The following is a 23,121-nucleotide window of genomic DNA, read 5'->3' as shown; positions in this document are numbered from 1 at the left end:
ATTCCACCGCGTTCTGGGCAGGACACGCCCTTGCTACAAAGTGATTGGGTAATGTCTGAACATGAACGACATGAAATACAAGACCGCCTTAAGCAGCCAATCAAATTGCAGCAGCGCGTGTCCTACCGCCAATGACATTGCAGCAAAGCTTGCACTGCCTGCAACAGCAGTGGGATTCATCACTTGCCCGCTGGTCTCGTCAGCAAGCTAATACAGCTTCTCACTCAGCGGACTGGAAAAAAAATGACTCGGGACAAGGAAAACGCCGTGCAACAGCACTTCTGACCGCGGAAGTTTACCGAGTTCGGCGATGCCTGGTAACACTTCCACCGGTGATCAAGAGCCGCTTCTCACTTCAAAACGTCGGTTGACTGACGAGTCGGATTCTGACGAAGGTATTTAAAAAAGGCAGCGCCACTCCTTTATGAAGCAGGAGAGCTTTTTAAAAAAAACTAACCCAAAAACTAACCCAAACTAAAAAGTATCCACTTTTCGGAGCCGAAGCAAGTAATTTCAATGTCCTTTTCTTTTCTTATTTTACACGCAACAGATTTGATCAGCAAGGATTATTTTGGTACCCGTTGCATTGTATTTTAATGTCTACATAAAATGACAAAGCTCAGTTGTTTATGTAGTATTATTTGTATTTTTGGTTTACTACTTTGCAGTGGTGTGTGCCATAAAACAGTCGCCTAACCCAGTATTCTTAAGCATATTTTTTACCATTTGCAAGTGAAATGTTTATTTTCACTTCTCAAATATTTGTATTGGCGGCCCGGTATTCAGTGGTTATTACGTCAGCTTGACAGTGCAGGTGTACCGGGTTCGATTCCAGCTCCGGCCTCCCTGTGTGGAGTTTGCATGTTCTCCCCGGGCCTGCGTGGGTTTTCTCCGGGTGCTCCGGTTTCCTCCCACATTCCAAAAACATGCACGGCAGGTTAATGGAACACTCTAAATTTTCCCGAGGTGTGGGTGTGAGCATGAATGGCTGTTTGTCTCCGTGTGCCCTGCGATTGGCTGGCAACCGGTTCAGGGTGTCCCCCGCCTACTGCCCGAAGACGGCTGGGATCCTTCCTTCACTTCCCCTCGTACAAAAGTAGGACAATAATCTCTTTAATGTGGAAAATATGCAACTTTTTGTCTTGGAAAAACATCGTTCTCGTGATACTGCTATCTTGAAAAAAAAATACAACTTTATTCTCTTAATGTTGTGTATTTAATTAAAAAAAAAAAAAAGATTGTTGATTGAACCGCATGACTGTTCATGGCATTTGTCAAAATAATGACCAAAACAAAAAGCAACAACTCAATAATATCGGCTTCATTTGATGTTTTGGCAACTATTGCGCATACAAGTTGGGCAAAGTACATTATTATTGATAAATTCACCACCCGGTGGATAATGCTAACATTGCCTCAACTTTAGCGGTTTGAAATGCAACAAGATGACCGAGTTCAGCACAAAAGGAGAGCGATCCAACGTCGTGTGTACCTCACAGCATTTTTGACGTCGCGTAACTGAGTAAATCGAGAAGGGATACTTTTGTCATACGATGCACCGGTGGGGAAAAAAAGTTGATCAATTCGGCAAGGAAAATTACCTGTAGATGACTTCCAACTCTTTCTTCCTCTCTTTTAGGTGAAACCTTATTTGAGAGGAGGACTTTAATCATACCGCACGATGCCGACGAGGGGGCGCGCGCCAGGTTGTCATACGAGGAAGCAGTCGAGGCGGCAGGTAATTAAAAATGGGTCGCCGCCATCTTGGAAAGACTGCATCACAGCGGAAGTCCGAGTCAAAATGTCACCGCCCCTTTCTTGACCGCCACGCCCACTTCTCACTTATTTCATCACAGCGTACAGGGGGAGCACGCCAAGCCAATCGCTGTTTCAATATACGCGGCTTAATTTATTTTGTTGACATGAATGGCTGTGAACCCCGCCCCCAAAAAAAAGCCTCGTCTTTAGCATTTCAACGAGTTGAAGTAGGCAGCTTCAACTGCAAACGATCAAAGCATTTTCACTCAAGATGACAGAACTTCATTCGACTTCACTGCCTTCAATGCGCCTCACAAGGACACAAATATGTCCGTCTGCCGTGTCCGCAGCTTTCACCAAACTGTCAAGCGTGAGCCGGTTATCAAGCGGGCCGAAGCTGTGCGCTGACTTGGACGTGATAGCGGGGGGCGGGGGTGGGGTGGGGGTGTTTCGTTATGATAGTGCCTCGGTCCCAAACCCCCGAACCGCCGCTAATTCACTTGGGCTGAACAAGTCTAAAAAAAAATAATCAAATTGCATTTTTTTTCTCCTCGGTATTGCGATGCCGATTTAATATGCAAATTTTTTTTTTCCATTTTTGCCGTTTTTTTTTTTTTTTCACCAAAGCAAGCAATAAATTCAGCTGTCAGATTTCTTATTCATAAATGTTTTGGCGTACACGAAAATAAATGGGGAATGAATGAAAGACAGTATATTTCTTAATCTTAACATTGTTAATGTACTAAAAAAAAAACACTTGCAGTCCTAGAAGCGTTCATGACGACAACGCCACAAAATTCCGCCAAATAAGTCTGCCGTGAACATAAATCAGATGACAACAATGACGCAAACAAATCTTTGCCTTTTGTCACGTTGTTTCATTTAAAAACTTGAGTAAGTGGCAGCCATTTTGTCCAGGCACATTTTCACTGCCACGTCAAAATGGCGGCTGAAACCTTGTGTGTGTGTGTGTTGTGTTTCCTGTTGGCAGGCTTCGGCTGGTTCCACTGGCTGCTGCTGCTAGTTTGCGGTTGGGCCAACGCCAGCGATGCGGTGGAGATCCTCTGCGTGTCCTTCCTGCTGCCCTCGGCCCGCTGCGACCTCCTGCTCAGCTCCTCCGACATGGGCCTGCTCACCGCCTCCATTTTCCTCGGTCGGACGTTCTTTTGTCAAATGTCTCGTTTTTTTTTGGAATTCGATGACGCGAGGCGATGAGTCACACGCCTGTGTCGCGATCCCCGCCAGGCATGATGGTGGGCGGCTACGTGTGGGGATATTTGGCCGACCGTAGGGGGCGACGCAACGTCTTGGTGGTCTCCCTGTCGGTCAACGGCCTCTTCGGGGCTCTGGCCAGCGCGGCGCCGTGGTTCTGGCTCTTCCTGCTGCTCAGGTTCATCAGCGGCGTCGGGTGAGGACGTCAAATTTTGAGTCATTCAAATGGACGCCGGTTTTAGATGCAATCCAACCCTTTCTCCAGGGTCGGCGGCTCCATTCCCGTCATCTTTTCCTACTTTGCCGAATTTATGCCGCGACTGAGGCGAGGCATGATGATCAGCGCTCTGGCCACCTTCTGGATGGCGGGCAACTTTCTGGCTGCAGGTGCCAAGACATCGCACAACGACCGCCGACATTTTTCGCGACCATCATGTGATGTTGACGCTTGCGTGCGTGGGTGCGCAAAGGTCTGGCCTGGTTGGTGATCCCCAGAACCTGGATGCATTTCTCCGTGGGCCGACTGAACTTCCAGAGCTGGCGAGTGTTCGTGGTGCTCTGCTCCGTCCCGAGCGTCACGTCAGCGGCCATCTTCAGGCTCGTCATGCCCGAGAGCCCCAAGTTCCTCATGGAGGTTAAAAAGTTAATAACAAAAAAAAAAAAAAAAGAAATATCACTCAAGGACATCGATCTTCAAAATGAAGTGAACCGATTCGCCAGCCCCCCCCCCAAAAAAATCTGTCGATTTGTGTTTTTGCAGGCCGGCCGTGAGCGCGAGGCCGTCCACGTCTTCCGCCAGATGTTCCGACTGAACATGCTTGGGAAAGGAGAAGCTCTCCCTGTAAGTCCAAAAGGCAAAAATGGCTGCACTTCCGATTTTTCGGTAGTGTTCGTTTTAATTTCGTTTTGACTTTTTTTTTTTTGAGTTCGTTTGAATTTTTTTTTTTTTTTTTTAGTTTTAGTATTAGTTTTTTTCTTCATTTTTTTTTTTTAGTTTTAGTATTAGTTTTTTTTCTTCAATATATAGACTGTCAATTGCAAGACCAAAAGAAATCATGTCAAAAAATATTGTACAATAAATGAAACTACCAATCGTTAAGTATAATAACTTACAGATGAAATCCTGCGTTTCTACGTTTGATTTTGAAGGAGTTTTCCTTGCACGTGAACATCAAACAAACAGCGCACGAAACCGAAACTCGACAGCCGTCTGCACAACTCGCTGCTACTCTGAAAAAGGTGACCGAGAAACAAGACTGGGACACAAAGTCAATCAAATAAAACCACTCAAACATTGTTGACACGTGTAATCGGCGTTTTGCCGTCATCACCACCCAAATAGGCTCTGATGCCACTCCGGCAGATGTTCGATGGGAACCTCAGATCCAGAAGCGTGGTGCTGCTCATCATTTTCTACTGCATTTCCTTTGGGTAAGACGTTCGGATGGTTGGTCGGCATTGCCGTTGAACTGGGAGTCAAGCTCTGGTTCAGAAATCCTTTTAGTGGAGCCTAAACGCTGGGTTAGGGGTCATCCCAAAAACTCCAGCGGAGCAAATACTCTCGACTAGTAAGTCCAAGTATGGAGGGTATTATTTTAAAAAGATATTGATGACGTGACTTGACCGCTGTGCACAGCTACTACGGGCTGTGGATGTGGTTCCCCGAGCTTTTTTCCCGAGCGGAGGCCGGCAGCTCACCGTGTGCCAACATGTCCGCCCCGTCCCAACAGCACACCAACAGCTGCTCCCCCGTCAAGACCGTGGGTGCGTAATCGTCCCGCGTTGACCGCAAAACACACATTTCGTACCTGAGATTTCAGGGCTCATTTTAAATGGATTTATTTATATATGCCAAATACCAGAAATGTAAGACAAATAAAAATTTTACTAAAAGCAAAATGAACAAATCAGCTCTAAAATCAAATTAAAATTAAGTGAATTAAAAAAGGCGGCCCGGTAGTCCAGTGGTTAGCGCGTCGGCTTCACAGCGCAGAGGTACCGGGTTCGATTCCAGCTCCGGCCTCCCTGTGTGGAGTTTGCATGTTCTCCCCGGGCCTGCGTGGCTTTTCTCCGGGTGCTCCGGTTTCCTCCCACATTCCAAATAGATCACCCGAATTTAATTGGATAATTTCCCAAGCGCCCGGTAGTCCAGTGGTTAGCACGTGGGCTTCACAGTGCAGAGGTACCGGGTTCGATTCCAGCTCCGGCCTCCCTGTGTGGAGTTTGCATGTTCTCCCCGGGCCTGTGTGGGTTTTCTCCGGGTGCTCCGGTTTCCTCCCACATTCCAAAAACATGCGTGGCAGGCTGATTGAACACTCGAAATTGTCCCTGGGTGTGTGTGTGAATGTTTGTTCGTCTCTGTGTGCCCTGCGATTGGCTGGCAACCGATTCAGGGTGTCCCCCGCCTACTGCCCGAAGACAGCTGGGATAGGCTCCAGCACCCCCGCGACCCTAGTGAGGATCAAGCGGCTTGGAAGATGAATGAATGAATTAAAAAAAAAAAAAAAAAAAGATGGTCCAAAAATAATGTAAAATTTTTCAAAATTGACAAGTATTCAATCCGCCACGTGTTTTCATCTTCAGTCTACGAGGAGAGCTTCTTGATCGCCGCAGCCAACCTTCCCGGCAACATCTTCACCATCCTGGTGGTGGACAACATTGGAGCCAAGCCGCTGCTCTGTGAGGAAGGCCCCGCGGGGGCGCCGTAGCGGGTCCCCATATGTCCTGATTTGACATTCATCGTGTGTGTTCGCAGCGGTCAGCCTGCTGGTGTCCAGCCTGAGCGTCTTCCTCATCTATGTGGTGCAGAGCAAAAGCCAAAGTCTGCTGCTGTCCTGCTTGTTCAGCGGCGTGTCGGTCATCGCCTGGAACGCTCTGGATGTGGTGGGCACCGAGCTCTTCCCCACGCAGCTACGGTACTTATTGGGTCGCGGCGTTACCGTAAAGGAGATGTATTTATTAATTATAATTTTTTTTGTTGTTGTTGTCATGTGGATGGTCGTTCTCCCGGGTGCAGTTCGTCGGCGCTGGGCGTTTTCACGGGTGCGGGCCGAGTAGGGGCCATCATGGGGAACGTGGTCTTCGGTAACATGCTGGACTCGGGCTGCGCCGTCCCCATCCTGCTTGTGTCGGTCATGCTGATGTCCGCTGGTGTGTCGGCGCTCTTCCTTCCGCACACCAGACAGATGGAACTTGCCTAACCTGTGTGTGCGCGCGTGTGTGTGTTATAAAACTACCGCACGTTGTAGCAAAATTGCACTTCTTCAATGTGGTCCCGGTGAAAAATAGAATCAAATATTTACAAAAATGTGAATAGTTTGCAGCAAGCGTCCCGTGAGACACTTCTGCTTGTTTTTAGATTGCTCAATCACAGTCAAAGAACCTTTTCATTCCTATTTTTTTTTTAATTCCTATTCCGATTTTTATTGTATTTGTGAATATTTTTCAATGCGCATTGGAAAATAAAACTTTACCCGCATAGTTTTTTTTCTTCATTTATTTATTCATAAATAAACTTCCCAATAGCCAAGTAGCACACACACACAGAGGTTGTGATGAAAAGTAAACACTCGCAACACATCATTTCATTTGAAAAAAAACATTGCTCGGGAAAGGATTCAGCAGAATTTCTTTCTGCTTTGGTTAAATATCTTTCACATTCACCAGCAGTCAAGAAAATCAGGAATATAGAAGACAAGTGTTGAAATATGATCCAGATTCTCCACGAATTTTTGTCATCCAACCATGCATGCATTTGTGTTTTGCTTTGTTTTAAGGATAGGAGGATTATTATTGTTTTATTTTTACATGGTAATTATAGTTAGCGTTATTTGTGATTTTCACTATTCATGGTCAGGCATGGTCCCGATTACCTCGCAAAGAGCGCAGGTCCACTCTGAGTCGTAGAAAATTTTTAATTTTTAGTACATACTCTTAAGTACATCAAAAGTTATCATTTCTTTAAAAAAAAAAAAGACTAACATGAATTGAACTTGAGCCTTTTCAGTCAAAACTGTCAGAAAGTATGGCATTTTTTTCCTACTCATTACAGCATACGATGGCTACTCGATTATTTCGATGTTTTTAAAAGAACTATTTTACTTAGTTTCACTTTCACGCATGTCAGAACTACTCGATAATTTCAAGCCAAAATTGTCAGGGGGAAAGTGACACGTCCAGCAGTCTAACTACACTTTGAGGCCCAAAGGAAAAACAACAAATATACAATCAAATGATCATGTAAAGACCGTAAAAAAAAAAAAAAAAAAAGTTAAAATGACAAGATGAGCTTTTTGTTTCCTGCGTACTGTATACTGTATATTTAACATACACATCCTGTACATACCGTAGCGGTGGCGCGCGTACACGGCGAGCTTTCAAATGTTTATTCCTGGTATATGTTCTGCTTCGACTGCAAGACAAGGATTGAAACGGTTATGCCACATTGAAACAAAAACACCTAGATCTTATTTCATCAGCTACGATTTTCCTAATAAATAACATTTGTGTTAAAAAATAAAAGTATCATTTTAAGAAACCGGCATGGTGTTCCCCTCATTTTGTTGATGCAGCAAGTGCTTATGGAATTTGGTATAAATAAATAAATACAAATTAATTACATAAATCCACTCAAACTGCATTAACAACAAAACCCTGAAATATTATTTCATTTAGGAGAAATCATTTTAAAATTCCAAATGAAAAAAAAAAAACGGCAAACATTGACAAACAAAATCTGGTAACCAAATTTTGTTGATGTTACAGTAAAAAAAAAAAAAAAATCTCCAGTGCTATTGAATCTGTAATTTGGTAGAAACTGTGAAAGAAAAATGCGAACATTAGTCCAAAAAAAATCCCTCAATATGAAATTTGGTCGAAATAGTTTGAAAAAGAATAATACGCCAAATAAACGGGCAGGACAAGCGGATTTCTTTTTTTTTTTTTTTTGCTGTCATGTTGTTCTCGTGAGCAGATGCGATTGTCACAAAGAAAAAAAAAAGGAAATCCCACAAAGATTCACTGCGTGAGAGCCAGCAGCACGTCCTTGACCAGCATGGTGCCGATCACCATCTTCTCGCAGTTGAGAGTCAGCCGGGCACTGCCGTCCTCCTCGGTGGCCACGGTGACGAGCACCAGGCTGCCGCCGCTCACCGTCCGGCCGGCAAACCTGCGAGCGGGAAGCGCAAGAGTCCGAAGACCCGGCAGAGGACTCAAGTCAAAGCGCCGCCAAAGTCAAAAGTGTCAAAGGCAGCAGCGTCATGGAAGTGAGCGGCGATATTTATTGAGCGCTCACACACAAAAAAAAGTCTGTTCACTTCAAGAGTGAACTAAATGAGGACGTCATAAAATGGAAAGCGAAATACCAATGACAGTCCAACCTCGTTCCAATGTCCCTCAAGGGACATAATGAATCTGTACGTTATAACGGCGGTTCTGTGTAAAAGGGGTAGTTTGAAACTAGGTTCCACATATTGGTCTTTAAGGAGGCCGATAACCGATATTTAGAGCCGATACTAATTGGCAGTAAATCAAACAAAATTGCGATTCCGCTTTCCAGTGGTACCCAAACTCACGACGGTCTCTTCATACGAAATTTTCAACTTGCGAAACGCCTCAACAGGAAAATATTGCCTTGAGTACGAAAGGTAAAAATTCAGAATTGGTTGCAAGTCGCAGCTCCGAGTTTCGTGAACGCAACGCACTTATAGCTACGCTGCCATTGGCTGAGAAGGACCTCTGTCGTACGTGTCTGCGTGTCGATAGGTGAAGTGTGTTTATGCAGCGTTCTCGCCATTAATGTGAATCGGCAGAAAAAGTGTTCAGGCTATCGCTCACTTTGCTGACGTTTGCCTTGGACGCTTGCCTCGGATGCTTTAGAAAACATTTATGCCTGAATTTGGGGGGCTTGGAACGTGTAGATCTGTTTTCTATTTTGTATAATGTCCCAATTACTTAGCCATTCTAACCCGCTGTTATGCCACCCGTCCACAAGGTGTCGCGGGAGCTCTGGGGTTGATTGAAAACACGAAGAAGCCTGTAACACGTTCTTGGTGCTGCTGAGTAAAAAAAACACTTTCAAGCTCATAAGGACTGGTCTCTTCATATCAAAACTATAGAACGGATTAGGAAACGGGCATTTACATGGAAAATGCATCACTACTTACAAAAATAACTTCCGGAAACAATTAATTTCGTAAGTAGAGGTACCACTGTACGGTGTTCTTCTTGCCCTCCCTTACCTGCACTCCTTGTCTGAGCCGCAGGGCACTCTGCTGAGGTTGGCGGTGGCCGACACCCTCTGGACGATGGCGTGCTCGTTCCGGCACTTCGCATCCAGCGTCAGCTTTTCTGTGATCTCATTCATGCCCATGAGCTGACCTGTTTCGGCACAGGAGCGCCGTGTCGGCTTTATACGTCTAACACCAGACGTCAACGCGGTGCCAACTAACGATCTTTTGGGGGTACTTCCGGCGGTACGGCAAGTTTTTGTCCGTGTTTTCATTTCAAGTCAATGGTTGAGGATTGAGGTGCTCTACCTCCGGAAGTAGCCTCTGGCACTTACGGTTTGGAAACATTGCCAAAAGGGTCTTTCCAATCTAATGAGCAGACAAAGGTGGGGCGGGGGAAGTGAGGGGGGACACAAAGTGGCTGATAGTCATTTCCTTCGAGTTGGTGCTGGGGGCAGCAGGTTGGGGGTCCTGTGATGAGCACCCACAAAGTGTTCGCTTCAGCCCCTCATCAGAAGAAGAAGAAGTCGGCTGGACCAAGATAGTCTGCGAGGAAGCGACTTTTCAACATCACGCAATGTCATTTGTCCAATTTTTCTGTCTTTCCTCAAATTCCGCATCAGTTTATCATTCATTTCAAATGAAATGAGCAGTAATTGAAGTTGATTCTTAAACCCCAAAAGCCCCCCCAAATGTTTCCTTGTTTCGCATCATTTCATACGGAATTGGTTACATTTATGTCTTTTTTTAAATAAAGAGAAAAAAATGAACTCCTGTCACAATTTAATGTCAGAAGTAGATTTGTAAAGACAAAATCGTCATGACAAAAGTGGTCCTTTTTCACTCATGACATACGATGCTCACTATTTGGCATTAACATGAAATTGACTTAACTCACTCAAAATTTTATTAAAATCCTCACTAACCAACTTATCAATAGCCAAATCAGACACTACGAAAGGAATCTTATGTGAGTAACTAATGATGTTAAGTGCAAAAAAATAAGTCTGGGTCCACTCTGATGACAAGCCCCCGCAACTTGCTGCTGATGAGGGGCGGTAGATACACACAGTAGAAACGGTGAAGGGTGTGAGTGGTCTTAGGTGGGGGAATTTTCAGGAGGGGGGGAGCAAGGGCAGGACGTGGAAGGCAACTCACCTAGACGCTGCGAGAGCGCCTCTTTTGGGAACGGCACACGGAATTGAGGAGCATGTTGAGCGACACGTTAGTGCAGCGTCACGCTAAAGGTCAATTAATTGGCCGCGGGCTCAAAATCTTTCTTAAAACTTAAACGCCTCCAACCTTCGTTCATGTCTAGCCAGATCGGTTGTTGTCCAAAGTGTGTCACTTAACTCATTCACTCCCATAGACGTATTTAGATGTCTTTTCAGACTGTACTTGAAAAGGGTCTGAAAATGGCTGGCCAGACATGAAAAGACGTCTAAATACGTCTTTGGGAGTGAATGAGTTAAGGGACGTTTCGACCTTGGAGGTTGGACGGCAGACATTTTCTGGTTCATTTAATGCCAACGGTCATCGTGTCGTTATTCACCTTGTTCCTTTTTAAACTCGTTCTCGGTCATGAAAACCGGTTTCATCAGCTCTCCGACCGGCGGCTGGATGGACACGAAAAACTTCCTGCTGTGAGTACTGGGGGGGGAAAAAAAAAACAGACACCGCGCTTGTAACTCAGATCATCACTCTTATCGCAAATCAATTTTGCCCATTGGAAGGAATGGAAATGCTAATAATATGTTTCAGTATCCGTGTAACATTTTTTTAAAGGAAGAATAGCACTGTACAGAATAGTCATTTATACTTGGGCACGGTAATAAAGGCGGTAGAAAGCACCAAGCAGTAAAATCAAGAACAAATCAAAGTCATGCTGAGTGAATGTTTGTTACCATTTACTCCTCGCAGAATGACCTGCCCCCTCCGTGAGTCGTCACCTTACCGTGGTGGAGGGGTTTGTGTGTCCCAATGATCCTAGAAGCTAAGTTGTCTGGGGCTTTATGCCCCTGGCAGGGTCACCCATGGCAAACAGGTTCTAGGTGAGGGGCCAGACAAAGCACGGCTCAAAAGACCCCAATGACGACAAAAATAAATGGATCTAGGTTTCCCTTGCCCGGACGCGGGTCACCGGGGCCCCCCTCTGGAGCCAGGCCTGGAGGTGGGGCTCGTTGGCAGGCGCCTGGTGGCCGGGCTTACACCCATGGGGCCCGGCCGGGCACAGCCCGAAGAGGCAACGTGGGTCCCCCTTCCCATGGGCTCACCACCCATGAGAGGGGCCAAAGGGGTCGGGTGCAATGTGAGCTGGGCGGCAGCCAAAGGCGGGGACCCTGGCGGTCCGATCCTCGGCTGCAGAAGCTAGCTCTTGGGACATGGAATGTCACCTCTCTGGCAGGGAAGGAGCCCGAGCTGGTGTGTGAGGCAGAGAATTTCCGACTGGATATAGTCGGACTTGCCTCCACACACAGCCTGGGTTCTGGTACCAGTTCTCTCGAGAGGGGTTGGACTCTCTTCCACTCTGGAGTTGCTCACGGTGAGAGGCGCAGAGCAGGTGTGGGCATACTCATTGCCCCCCGGCTCAGTGCCTGTACATTGGGGTTCACACCGGTAGACGAGAGGGTTGCCTCCCTCCGCCTTCGGGTGGGTGGACGGGTCCTGACTGTTGTTTGTGCATATGCACCAAACAGCAGCTCAGCATACCCACCCTTTTTGGAGTCCTTGGAGGGTGTGCTGGAGAGTACTCCTGCTGGGGACTCCATTGTTCTGCTGGGGGACTTCAATGCTCACGTGGGCAATGACAGTGATACCTGGAGGGGCGTGATTGGGAGGAACGGCCCCCCCCGATCAAAACCCGAGTGGTGTTTTGTTATTGGACTTCTGTGCTCGCCACGGATTGTCCATAACGAACACCTTGTTCAAACATAAGGGTGTCCATATGTGCACTTGGCACCAGGACACCCTAGGCCGCAGTTCGATGATCGACTTTGTAGTTGTATCATCGGATTTGCGGCCGCATGTTCTGGACACTCGGGTGAAGAGAGGGGCGGAGCTGTCAACTGATCACCACCTGGTGGTGAGTAGGCTCCGATGGTGGGGGAAGATGCCGGTCCGTCCTGGCAGACCCAAACGTATAGTGAGGGTTTGTTGGGAGCGTCTGGCGGAATCCCCTGTCAGAAGGAGTTTCAACTCCCACCTCCGACAGAGCTTTTCCCATGTTCCGGGGGAGACGGGGGACATTGAGTCCGAGTGGACCATGTTCCGTGCCTCTATTGTTGAGGCGGCCAATCTGAGTTGTGGCCGTAAGGTGGTTGGTGCCTGTCGTGGCGGCAATCCTCGTACTCGCTGGTGGACACCAGCAGTAAGGGATGCCGTCAAGCTGAAGAAGGAGTCCTATCGAGCCTTTATGGCCTGTGGGACCCCAGAGGCAGCTGACGGGTATCGACTGGCCAAGCGGACCGCGGCTTCGGTGGTCGCCGAGGCAAAAACCCGAGCGTGGGAAGAGTTCGGTGAGGCCATGGAAGCCGACTTCCGGACGGCTTCGAGGAAATTCTGGTCCACCATCCGACGTCTCAGGAGGGGGAAGCAGTGCACCACTAACACTGTGTACAGTGGGGATGGGGCGCTGCTGACTTCGACTCGGGACGTTGTGAACCGGTGGGCAGAGTACTTCGAAGACCTCCTCAACTCCACCAACACGCCTTCCTTTGAGGAAGCAGAGCCTGGGGACTCTGAGGTGGGCTCTCCTATCTCTGTGGTTGAAGTCACCGATGTGGTTAAAAAGCTCCTCGGTGGCAAGGCCCCAGGGGTGGATGAGATCCGCCCGGAGTTCCTCAAGGCTCTGGATGTTGTGGGGCTGTCCTGGTTGACACGCCTCTACAACATTGCGTGGTCAACAGGGAGAGTGCCTCTGGATTGGCAGACCGGGGTGGTAGTCCCTCTTTTTAAAAAGGGGGACCGGAGGGTGTGTTCCAACTACAGAGGGATCACACTCCTCAGCCTCCCTGGTAAGGTCTATTCAGGGGTGCTGGAGAGGAGGGTCCGTCAGGAAGTCGAGCCTCAGATTGAGGAGGAGCAGTGTGGTTTTCGTCCCGGCCGTGGAACAGTGGACCAGCTCTACACCCTTAGCAGGGTCCTTGAGGGTATGTGGGAATTCGCCCAACCAGTCTACATGTGTTTTGTGGACTTGGAGAAGGCGTTTGACCGTGTCCCTCGGGGAGTTCTGTGGGGGGTGCTTCGTGGATATGGCGTACCGAACCCCCTGATACGGGCTGTTCGGTCACTATACCACCGATGTCAGAGTTTGGTTCGCATTGCCGGCAGTAAGTCGGAACCGTTTCCAGTGGGGGTAGGACTCCGCCAAGGCTGCCCTTTGTCGCCGATTCTGTTCATAACCTTTATGGACAGAATTTCTAGGCGCAGCCGAAGCGTTGAGGGAGTCTGTTTTGGGGGCCTCAGTATTACATCCCTGCTTTTTGCAGATGATGTGGTGCTGTTGGCTCCTTCAAACGGGGCTCTACAACTCTCACTGGAGCGTTTCGCAGCCGAGTGTGAAGCGGTTGGGATGAAAATCAGCACCTCCAAATCTGAAACCATGGTCCTCAGTCGGAAAAGGGTTGATTGCCCCCTCCGGGTCGGGGAGGAGATATTACCCCAAGTGGAGGAGTTTAAGTATCTTGGGGTCTTGTTCACGAGTGAGGGCAGGAGGGAGCGAGAGATCGACAGGCGGATCGGTGCAGCGTCTGCTGTGATGCGGACGTTGTATCGGTCTGTCGTGGTGAAGAAGGAGCTGAGCCAAAGGGCGAAGCTCTCAATTTACCGGTCGATCTACGTCCCAACCCTCATCTATGGCCACGAGCTATGGGTCGTGACCGAAAGAACGAGATCCCGGATACAAGCAGCCGAAATGAGTTTTCTCCGCAGGGTGTCCGGGCTCTCCCTTAGAGATAAGGTGAGGAGCTCGGTCATCCGGGAGGGGCTCAGAGTCGAGCCGCTTCTCCTCCACATCGAGAGGAGCCAGATGAGGTGGCTTGGGCATCTGATTCGGATGCCTCCTGAGCGCCTCCCTGGTGAGGTGTTCCGGGCATGTCCCACCGGGAGGAGACCCCAAGGAAGACCCAGGACACGCTGGAGAGACTACGTCACCCAGCTGGCTTGGGAACGCCTCGGAATCCCCCGGGGAGAGCTGGAAGAAGTAGCTAGGGAGAGGGAAGTCTGGGCTTCCCTGCTAAAGCTGTTGCCCCCGCGACCCGGCCCCGGATAAGCGGTAGATGATGGATGGATGGATGGAGAATGACCTGCGTATTGTTTTGCATGTGCACTCCTTGAAAGTAAATCAGGCCCAATTCGTCATACCACAGCTGGAAGTTTGCCGCTTGCGTGGAGTCGCAGAAATCGATGCCCATCACAGCGGTGGTCGTCTCACCCGCAGGCAGCAGCTCTGCGGACAGGAAGTGGGAAAACCAGTCAGTGGACGGCGGAGTTGGGAAGTATCCATCCATCGCTCTAACTCAAGTACATTCTTCCCCCCCTACCTCGCTCCAATTTTGTGTCTTCACTCACCGATTTCCGGGAAGTTCATGACCCTCATGCCAGACTGCAGCTTGACGTCCTCCATGTGCAGGTTCTTGGCATCCGTGGCGGCGCTGTTGGCAAAATGCATCTGCACCGCCACCATGTTGGCGTCGGGGCCGAAGGGCTGGCGGCTGAAGCGGTACTCCACCGACAGGCCCTCGCCAGAGATGCGGTGCAGCAGCTCGTAGCACTTCTGCGTGCCGGACGGCGAGATGGCCTGTCGGCAAAAGAATGGTCGGACATGAGCCGCAGGAACGTTGTCGGACTTGGTACCAAAAGGTAAAAAAAAAAAATCTACTGTCGTTGATGGCGGGCTGTCTCAAGGACCAGGACTTGAAATTAAACAGGAAGTTGGCCATCCATCCATCCATCCATTTTTTGATCGGGTTTATCCTCACAAGAGTCGCAGGGGGCGCTGTTGCCTTTCCCAGCCGTCTTCGGGCAGTAAGCGGGGGACACCCTAACCCAGGGGTGTCCAAACATTTTGCCAAGGGGGCCAGATTTTATGTGGTAAAATGTTGGGGGGCCGACCTTGGCTGACATTCTTTACATTGAACAACAATATTGTTCAGCAAATTTTAGTAAGCCAGTCTGTTTCACGTTTCCATTTTTATTTGAATTTCAACAATCGTAAGAATTTCTTTTGGTTCATTTGAAATATGACATATCAGTCAATATAAACACGGAGTGATGTCTTGTTAACTCGTGAGTGATGCCCTCTAGTGTCTAAATGCTATTACTCATTTAGTGAATGCTATTACTCATTTAGCCACTAGAGGGAAGCAGTACTCTATGAAACATCACTCACCAGTCTACGAGACCTCAGTTAATGCAACACGTGTTCCATTGCTCCCAACCTGCGGGCCAGACGGCACTGATTTTATGACAGGGGCCGAGGGCCGGATGAAATTTGACCGCGGGCCGGATTTGGCCCCCGGGCCGGACTTTGGACATGCCTGCCCTAACCGTTTGCCAGCCAATCGCAGGGCACATAGAGAAGAACAACCATCCGCGCTCACACCAACACCTCGGGAAAATCTGTTCAATGCATGTTTTGGGAATGTGGGAGGAAACCGGAGCACCCGAAGAAAACCCACGCAGGCACAAGGGGGAACGTGCAAACTCCACAGAGGAAGGCCGCAGCTGGAATCGAACCCGGTATCTCAGCGATGTGAGGTCGACGCGCGATAACCACATGTCCGCCGGAAGCTGGTTTCAATTTTGAGTGACTTTCCATGACTTTGATGGACAGCTACTCGTCAATTTGGCCAAATGAGCCCTAATCAGAACTATTGATCCCTAACCAGTGATTCCCAACCACTAATGATTTTATCTCAACTACACATTTCATTGAGAACAGATGGCATGCTAGCCAGGATGAAAGCGCGCCCTTACCGCGGGTGAGAGAACCGAGTCGGACAACGACAAGCCCTCCAGGTCGGTCACGAGACTGCTGGACAGGAAGGAGTTAACGGGCGTGACTTGAGGCGATGGGGCGGGTTCGACTGAGGAGTGAGAAACAAAAAAATGTCACGTGCGGTTACTCGCACATAGCTATGGAACTTCGTTCCAAACAAACTCACAGTCGTCGAGGTCCAGCAAGGACATTTCTTTCTTTTCTTTCTTGGTCTCTCTTATGACGGGCTTGGAGGGAGCTTTTGATTGCACCGCCTGCAAGAAAGCAACGATTTTGAGGTTACTAGACCAAAGTTGTATCATATTGCCACTTCCTGTCCAAAAATGGCCGCCCCCTGACATGACAAGAAATCAGGTGAACTTTGCTGCTTAACTCCTAATTTCAATTCAAATTTGGTGAACCGATGCACGTTGGAATATTTCCTTTGATGATCCCAACATGTGTCGGTTACCTTCTTGTTTTTGACATCCACCTCCGACTCGGAGTCTTCAGATTCAGATTGGCTGTTTTCGGAATCGCTCTCCTCGTCTTCGTCCGTCTCCGACTCCGATTGGCTCTTCTGTTGTTTGCTCTTCCTCGCGCGCTTCCTCTCGTCGCCCTCGCTGCTTTGCTCACTGGTGCAAATTCAAGGCAGAAAAATCGGATTTCGGGTATCAAGACACAAAAGCAAAAGTGCAATCTCACCTTTCGCTTCCTTGCGCCAGCTTCTTGAATTCTTTCTTCTTTTTTTTGTCCTCCTCATCCTCCGAGTCGGAAGCGTCTTCGCTTTCTTCGCTCTGGGATCCCGAGCCGCTTTCGGCGCTCGCGCTGGCGCTGTCGGAGCCGCTGGAGGAGTAGGACTCTATGGGGCAGGCAGTCAAAGTCAGTCCAGCGCATCACCTCACGGATACGACAGGCAAACGAACGGATCTGCCGATTGAGAATGTACAGGCGACGTCGATTTTGAGGTGATCGCGTTGGGAGTCCGCCTGAGCTTACCGCTGTCAGCAGACTCGGTTGGCCCAGACTCGCCCTCAGAATCGGAGTAGAAGGGCTTTTCGACTTTTTTCTCCTTCCTCTTCTCTCGGCTGCTGCACTTGGTCCATTCGGGCACCTGCGGAGCCCAAGAGTGGGAATAAGCATCAGGCTGGCGCAACAGAAGCTTCCCCCCACCCCCACCAAGACGGAAGCAGCGAGCGACGCGGGCTGACAACGGCAAGGAAGCCTCGGCCTGGGGCGCGATGCAGACAGATGAAGCCACCCTGCCCCGCCTGTCAAGTCGGGCGACAAAGGTCAACTCGGAGTGTTTGTCAAGATGGATGCAAGCACCAGGTGATGGCTTCATGGCTTTCATTTCTTTTCTTTTTTCTTTTTTTTTAAACCCAAGTAGCAGTTCCATTTAGAGAAGTGATGTATTCGGGGAGGGACTCACATCGTATGAGGAAACTACCGTGAGTGTGAGCAATCAGAATTAATGTGACATTTTCAAAGGTTAAAAAAAACAAACAAACAAACAAAAACAATTCTCACTTGTTGTCACTTTTTCTTACAAAATCATGGTGTACAATATTTAAAACTAGAATGTGTGTTCAGGAAACGTGAAAATATACAAAATGTCTCCCCTCCAAGAACGTTTTGGGAAAAAAAGAAACAATTACTAAAATACGTTCAACTCACTAAACATCGATTGGGTCACTGAGAAATCGAGTGGGCTCACTTCGTTTCTTTCGTTTCCAAGTTAAATGCAGGAATGAATAGCGAAAAGACCTCATTTTGAGGCTGGTGTAAACCAGAATTTAGTTCCAATTTTGACATAAAGATGGCGACATTGCCTCCACTTGGCTCATTTCCTGATTCCTCAGCATAACACTGCGCCAATGGAATGAGCTCCTGACTGAAGCCAGAGGGCAGCCATCTTACGTTGCCACTTCTAACTGCATGTTTTATGCCGAGAGGGGCACGTAAGCATCTCAAAGAAAGAATCTCGCTGTTTGCATCGCCCATTCAGAGTATATTATTTCAGTAACTTGAACGGTGATTGACAGAGGTTAGATTTAAATTACGTAGCAACTTTTTGTCCTGATGGCCTTTAGGCTTTCATTTCATTAGGTAATGGTTCTGACAACAGGATGCAAACGAATCTTTAAGTAACAGTTAGGGATATACCTTCCCTCATTCCAGCGTGTTTCTTTTCATCCTCAAGCACCAAGACAAATTCTATCCCACTCTAATTCTCAGCAGCTTAATCATCCATCTCATGACGCTTGTATCAATACCAACGTTGGCATTGCCATCATTGATATTTGAGTCAATCTGCTAACCGCTAACAGCCAGCTAAACACACTGGAAGCTTCTTCCAAAGAGTGCCTCTCCAAAAGAATCACTTCTCTAATGGTAGACACTGAGGAAAGAGGATGGGAGGAGGGGGGTGAGGGTGGGCTGTGTTTTGTTTTAAGGTGGGCAGAGAGCTAGAAGCACAGAACAGCGACCACATCAGGCGAAGGCGCGGGGGGAAGCGAGGGAAGGATGGTGGAGGGGCATCGAAAAGCCGCTACAATGCTTCGAGAGGGTGCTAACTGACTCACGCTGGTCAACGTTGTGACTCGCTCGAGCAGCGAAAATACCTGGCAGGACTGAGGGGCAAGGGAAAAGGAGAAAAGAAAGATGGGGGATGGAAGTGAGATGGGGGCAGATTTGAGAGAACAAAATTAAAATAATAATAAAAAAAAAAACACATCAGGACGTAAAGCACAGGAACGTTTCTGGATCTAGAAGGGGGAAATTGCGACAACAGTTAAACACGGAGGCAAAAATGAAGCACAAATGTCACGCTCGTGGGCCCACCTAACAATAAAAGCAGACATTGGAACCTCGAAAGTTGGGAAAACACACACACGAGATGAGATATCGGCAGGGTTGACCACGGTCCGCCCCCGAAATCAATGATCGTCTTTGGTGACACATCGCTAGATTTGACAGATGGAATTGGACCGCGATTGCACTCAACATTTTTTTTTCTTCCAGTATCCATTTATTTCATTTATTTCAGGCAATTTGGACCGTACTACTACCGCACATTTATATTCTAAAGATATTGACTCTGGCCCGTGCCCAAAACAATTTAATTTTAAACAAAATAACAATGAAATCAAAGTTTAATTTATTTGCTGGAACGCATTTTAATCAACGTAAAATAAATAAATGAAATATATCTCTAAAAAAATTTTTTCAAACTGCATTTGTAATTTTGTTTTAATGGAAAAAAAAATTACAGCTTATTTTGTACTTGTTCAATAGTTACTTTTGACTGCATGCTAATCATTTCCGACGCGCGGCTGTGGTATTAAACGGCCACGGATCGAAGAGGTTTCAATGGAGTAAAAAAATAATAATAATCCACACACACACACACCAACAAAATGTAAATGAAATTAAGCAATTGACAAATTAGGTTGAGAAATGAGCCATGAACCACCTCGGATCAAATTGTTCAAATTCAAGAAGGGGACCTGCAAAAGCGCTTGATTCATTCAAGTGAGTGCGCTGTGTGCATCTCACATGACAATAAGACCAACAATGTTTGGAAAGGAGCCAAGGGGGGAAAGACGTCACAAGCCGGGACAGAAAAATCACATCACTCCACTCGGACGAAACTCCAAAGTCACCTCACACATGTCATGCAAAACGAGGTAGGAGGAAATATTGAAAGGGGTCTATCGACTTCCTAACCCTGCATTTAGATTCAACCGGGACTCTTGTGTGATCTGCACTTCTTGACTTTTGTCTAATATTAATTACAGATGCATGTGAATACATTTGAAAATGGTGAAAAGGTTATTTAATACAATAGTTTGTTTGCAAAAACGCATTGAGAAACTTCCAAGCCAAATTAGACCTTGGCTGGATCGCCTAATGGGGCTCGGCGTGCTCCTTTGTGTCTTTTGCCAATTCGTAATTCCGCTAATGAAAGTCCATCATGAGTGAAAAGCGAGTAAAAGGAACAAAAGGGGAAAAAAAAGGCAAAACAATCAACGCACGCCCACAGCCAGCCAACCTCTCGCCAGTCTCCCAGCAGGCCGATTCTCCCCTCGCCAGTAGTTATGACTTCCTCTATCTGCGGATGAGGTGGGAGAACCTTTTAGGACGGGTCCTCGCTTTTGGAGAATGTGAGCCCCCCCCCCACCCTGCCCCCTTTTCAGAATTTAGAGCAGACGACTGCCATTTTAAGAAAATCTTGAACCAAAAGTGGGGAATGCTTTTCAATGGATTCCCCGCAACCAATCATGGCACAGCGCCGCCCTCCCTCATCTTGAGATCTGCATCACAAGTCGGCGATAAAATTGGTTAACAGCAAACATAAAATGAACCAAAACTTGATCACCCCCCCCCCCCTTCAAATCAAAATCAAGAGGGGCCGTGGCGTTATGTGGATTGCCCCCTGATTTTGACGTCAAGAAGTGGCGCTCAAGTTTGGATTTTCGGACAAGTTAGCGTTTATGAGGAACCAATGGCACATGGACAAATCGAGATGGGAAAACTTTACACCAGGGGTGTCAAACTCAGGTCCCGGGGGGCCGCTATCCTGCATGTTTTCCCAGTCCCTCTGTTGCAACACACCTGCTTCAAATGATCAGATCATCAACAAGCTGTGCGGAAGCCTGATATTGAACCTGTTCATTCGAATCGGTTCGATAGATTCGATAGGAGCAATGCAATTAATAACCGTCAATCACAAATGACCAATCATATGCTACATTGGCCACCATCAAAAAGTAATCCGTGGGCCGTGAGTGGGCTCCCTTTATTATAAATGCATTATACTGCCACCTAGTGGCTATTATGCACACCGGCGATAGCAGCAATGTCAATGGGGAATGAAATAAGAAATCATGAGGGATCAAGCAATTCTGCTCAATGCTATTTTGTTGTCAAAAATGTTGAGGGTATTTTTTTGGGGGTGGTGGGGGAGGGTTTGAACAATATGCCCAACTTTGGAGGATCCAATGTACATGAAAATATGTCACACGTCAAATGGTGTTTACTTGAAAGAAGTAGGCCATGTACTATTGGCTGAAAAATGGGTGACAAGAAAGCAGGCGGGGGAGCGAGTGAGCTGCTGCAGAGAGCGAATCAAGTCCATAACCGGAAACGTACGAGGTGACGAGGGAGTGAACGGATGAGCGCCACCATTATTATGTGATGTCGTTGGCTCCAAAGCAGGAGCCACACTCGCTCCCCTCCTGACTGTGTGTGTTACTGAATGCCACTGCACGCACAGACTCCTTCACCTCCACGTTGCGAACGGACGGGTCTGGGGCGGCTTCCGGCCAGTCGGGCAACTCCTGGTAGCCGCCGGCTTTGGCGTTCAGCAGGTGGGACAGCGAGCCCAGCTGGAAGTGGTCTCGGTCTACACAAAGGGGGCGAAAGTGAATGAGGTCCAAATAGAGAGCGTCTTCACCCTTGGTTCTCTGGACCTGCCCCCCGGTACCTTTAAACGGAGATTCCAGGACAGGCGCAGGCTTGAGGGCCAGGAAGAGTTTCTTGGCGTATTTGCTGAGGGCTGCGCTCTTCTCGGTGGGCACGATGAGCTGGCGGATGAAGCGCGCCCGATCGCGGATGTCGTAGTTCTGGTCGTACTTGGCCAGGTTGAGGACATACTGCGTCAACAGCTTGGTCTGTGGCAGGCAGGCATGAGGTGAAAAGGCTAAATGTCTAGACTGTAATTGTCTACATCAGTGTTATGGAGCCAAGAAACATATTTCACATGAGAAAAAAAAAACATGGCAAAACAACCAAAAATGTGTCATGAAATGTGGATACACAGGTTAATTATGTGCCTTCTGCGTACCGATGCTTGATCATCTTGCAACCAAATATTCATTCATCTTCCGTACTGCTTGATCCTCACTAGGGTCGCTGGGGGTGCTGGAGCCTATCCTAGCCGTCTTCGGGCAGTAGGCGGGGGACACCCTGAATCGGTTGCCAGCCAATCGCAGGGCACACAGAGACGAACAACCATTTGCACTCACACTCACACCGAGGGACAATTTTAAGTGTTCAATCAGTCTGCCATGCATGTTTTTTGGAATGTGGGAGGAAACCGGAGCACCCGGAGAAAACCCACGCAGGCCCGGGGAGAACATGCAAACTCCACACAGGGAGGCCGGAGCTGGAATCGAACCCGGTACCTCTGCACTGTGAAGCCGACGTGCTAACCGCTGGACTACCGGGCCGCCCGCAACCAAATATTGTTGATAAATATAGAAAAACATATTTTATACTTTTTTTTAGAGTCGCAACTTATGACCCACTTTAACATCCAACTGCATATTCTGCCCACGATCATTTTACCGAAATGTTGTAATATTTGGTGTCCCAGTCTGAACACCAGGGGGCACTATTTGTAAGAAGTAAAAAAGATAAGCGATGAAGAAGTCCACCTGGTGGATCGAAAAGGTGGGCTCATTCCAAAACAAGGTTAGTAAAAAGAAATTCACGATCGCCTCGAGAGAATTCATATTTAAACGACACTAAGATTCAAACTAAGATACACATTCCAGTGTATTCACCTTTTAATGCCTGTGGTAGTTACTGTACCTGTTTGGAGTTGGTGAGGTAGAGCTTGGCGGCCAGGTTGAGTATCTGCAGCTTGACAATGTCCTCCTCGTTGGTGAAGGACTTGGCCATCTTCCTCAGGACATCCGGGGCAATCTTAGGCACGTGCTCGCAATATTCCCCGATCAGCCACAGGATGCTGGCCCGCGCCATCGGCACTTGGATGTTGTCCGTCAGTTTGGCCATGTGTTTGATGATGTCGCTGTGCTTCTCGGGCTGCATCTGCAGCAGCTTCTTGATCACCACCACCGACTCAGCCACCACCAACTCTGCCGACGCGAGACACGCGTCGATAAGGCGCGCTACTCGTTTTACCGAAATGTTGTAATATTT

The 23,121-nt window shown here is 48.0% G+C and overlaps 2 protein-coding genes across 11 annotated transcripts in view; one reads left to right on the top strand and one right to left on the bottom strand.

Annotated features, from left to right (window-relative positions):
• Window positions 1–152: 152 nt before the first annotated feature.
• sv2 (synaptic vesicle glycoprotein 2) lies at window positions 153–6,464 on the top strand. Of its 2 annotated transcripts, none has more exons than XM_052061475.1 (13): window positions 153–395; window positions 1,640–1,738; window positions 2,750–2,911; window positions 3,004–3,166; window positions 3,236–3,357; window positions 3,441–3,604; window positions 3,731–3,853; window positions 4,120–4,209; window positions 4,313–4,401; window positions 4,607–4,734; window positions 5,554–5,649; window positions 5,726–5,885; window positions 5,987–6,464. In XM_052061475.1, the coding sequence occupies exons 1-13, from the start codon at window positions 311–313 to the stop codon at window positions 6,168–6,170; spliced, it is 1,665 nt and encodes a 554-aa protein (XP_051917435.1). In that variant the 5' UTR covers window positions 153–310; the 3' UTR covers window positions 6,171–6,464. The 2 variants fall into 2 exon arrangements, with proteins under 2 accessions (XP_051917435.1, XP_051917436.1); XM_052061476.1 differs by having other exon boundaries at window positions 155–395; window positions 3,731–3,811.
• Window positions 6,465–6,876: 412 nt separating this feature from the next.
• Window positions 6,877–23,121, bottom strand: part of LOC127598008 (AP-3 complex subunit beta-2) — a 28,068-nt gene continuing 11,823 nt past the window's right edge. For 2 of the 9 annotated variants that reach the window (XM_052061462.1, XM_052061471.1), the window contains 14 exons: window positions 22,771–23,057; window positions 21,662–21,848; window positions 21,450–21,580; window positions 18,759–18,806; window positions 17,173–17,287; window positions 16,879–17,035; window positions 16,646–16,808; window positions 16,361–16,448; window positions 16,173–16,282; window positions 14,766–14,994; window positions 14,559–14,643; window positions 10,750–10,847; window positions 9,210–9,348; window positions 6,877–8,137 (listed from right to left, as the gene is read on the bottom strand). In XM_052061462.1, coding sequence (XP_051917422.1) covers window positions 7,987–8,137; window positions 9,210–9,348; window positions 10,750–10,847; window positions 14,559–14,643; window positions 14,766–14,994; window positions 16,173–16,282; window positions 16,361–16,448; window positions 16,646–16,808; window positions 16,879–17,035; window positions 17,173–17,287; window positions 18,759–18,806; window positions 21,450–21,580; window positions 21,662–21,848; window positions 22,771–23,057 — 1,988 coding nt within the window. In that variant the 3' untranslated portion in view covers window positions 6,877–7,986. Of the gene's footprint in view, window positions 8,138–9,209; window positions 9,349–10,749; window positions 10,848–10,870; window positions 11,124–14,500; window positions 14,644–14,765; window positions 14,995–16,172; window positions 16,283–16,360; window positions 16,449–16,645; window positions 16,809–16,878; window positions 17,036–17,172; window positions 17,288–18,758; window positions 18,807–20,227; window positions 20,288–21,449; window positions 21,581–21,661; window positions 21,849–22,770; window positions 23,058–23,121 lie in introns of those variants that run through there. The other 7 variants (XM_052061464.1, XM_052061468.1, XM_052061465.1 and 4 more) reach the window with 5 other exon arrangements.

Source organism: Hippocampus zosterae, chromosome 3 (assembly GCF_025434085.1).
Source record: "Hippocampus zosterae strain Florida chromosome 3, ASM2543408v3, whole genome shotgun sequence".
NCBI lineage: Eukaryota > Metazoa > Chordata > Actinopteri > Syngnathiformes > Syngnathidae > Hippocampus > Hippocampus zosterae.
Note: the sequence above shows the minus strand (reverse complement) of the source record. Positions and strands in the feature narration are given on the sequence as shown.

What these genes read in the sequence shown, in the direction of transcription:
- sv2 (XM_052061475.1), top strand. Translation starts at nt 311, where the DNA reads ATGCCTGGTAACACTTCCACCGGTGATCAAGAGCCGCTTCTCACTTCA. An exon ending in GGAAGCAGTCGAGGCGGCAG is followed by an intron (nt 1,739 to 2,749) that starts GTAATTAAAAAT and finishes TCCTGTTGGCAG; the next exon opens with GCTTCGGCTGGTTCCACTGG. An exon ending in TGGAGCCAAGCCGCTGCTCT is followed by an intron (nt 5,650 to 5,725) that starts GTGAGGAAGGCC and finishes GTGTGTTCGCAG; the next exon opens with CGGTCAGCCTGCTGGTGTCC.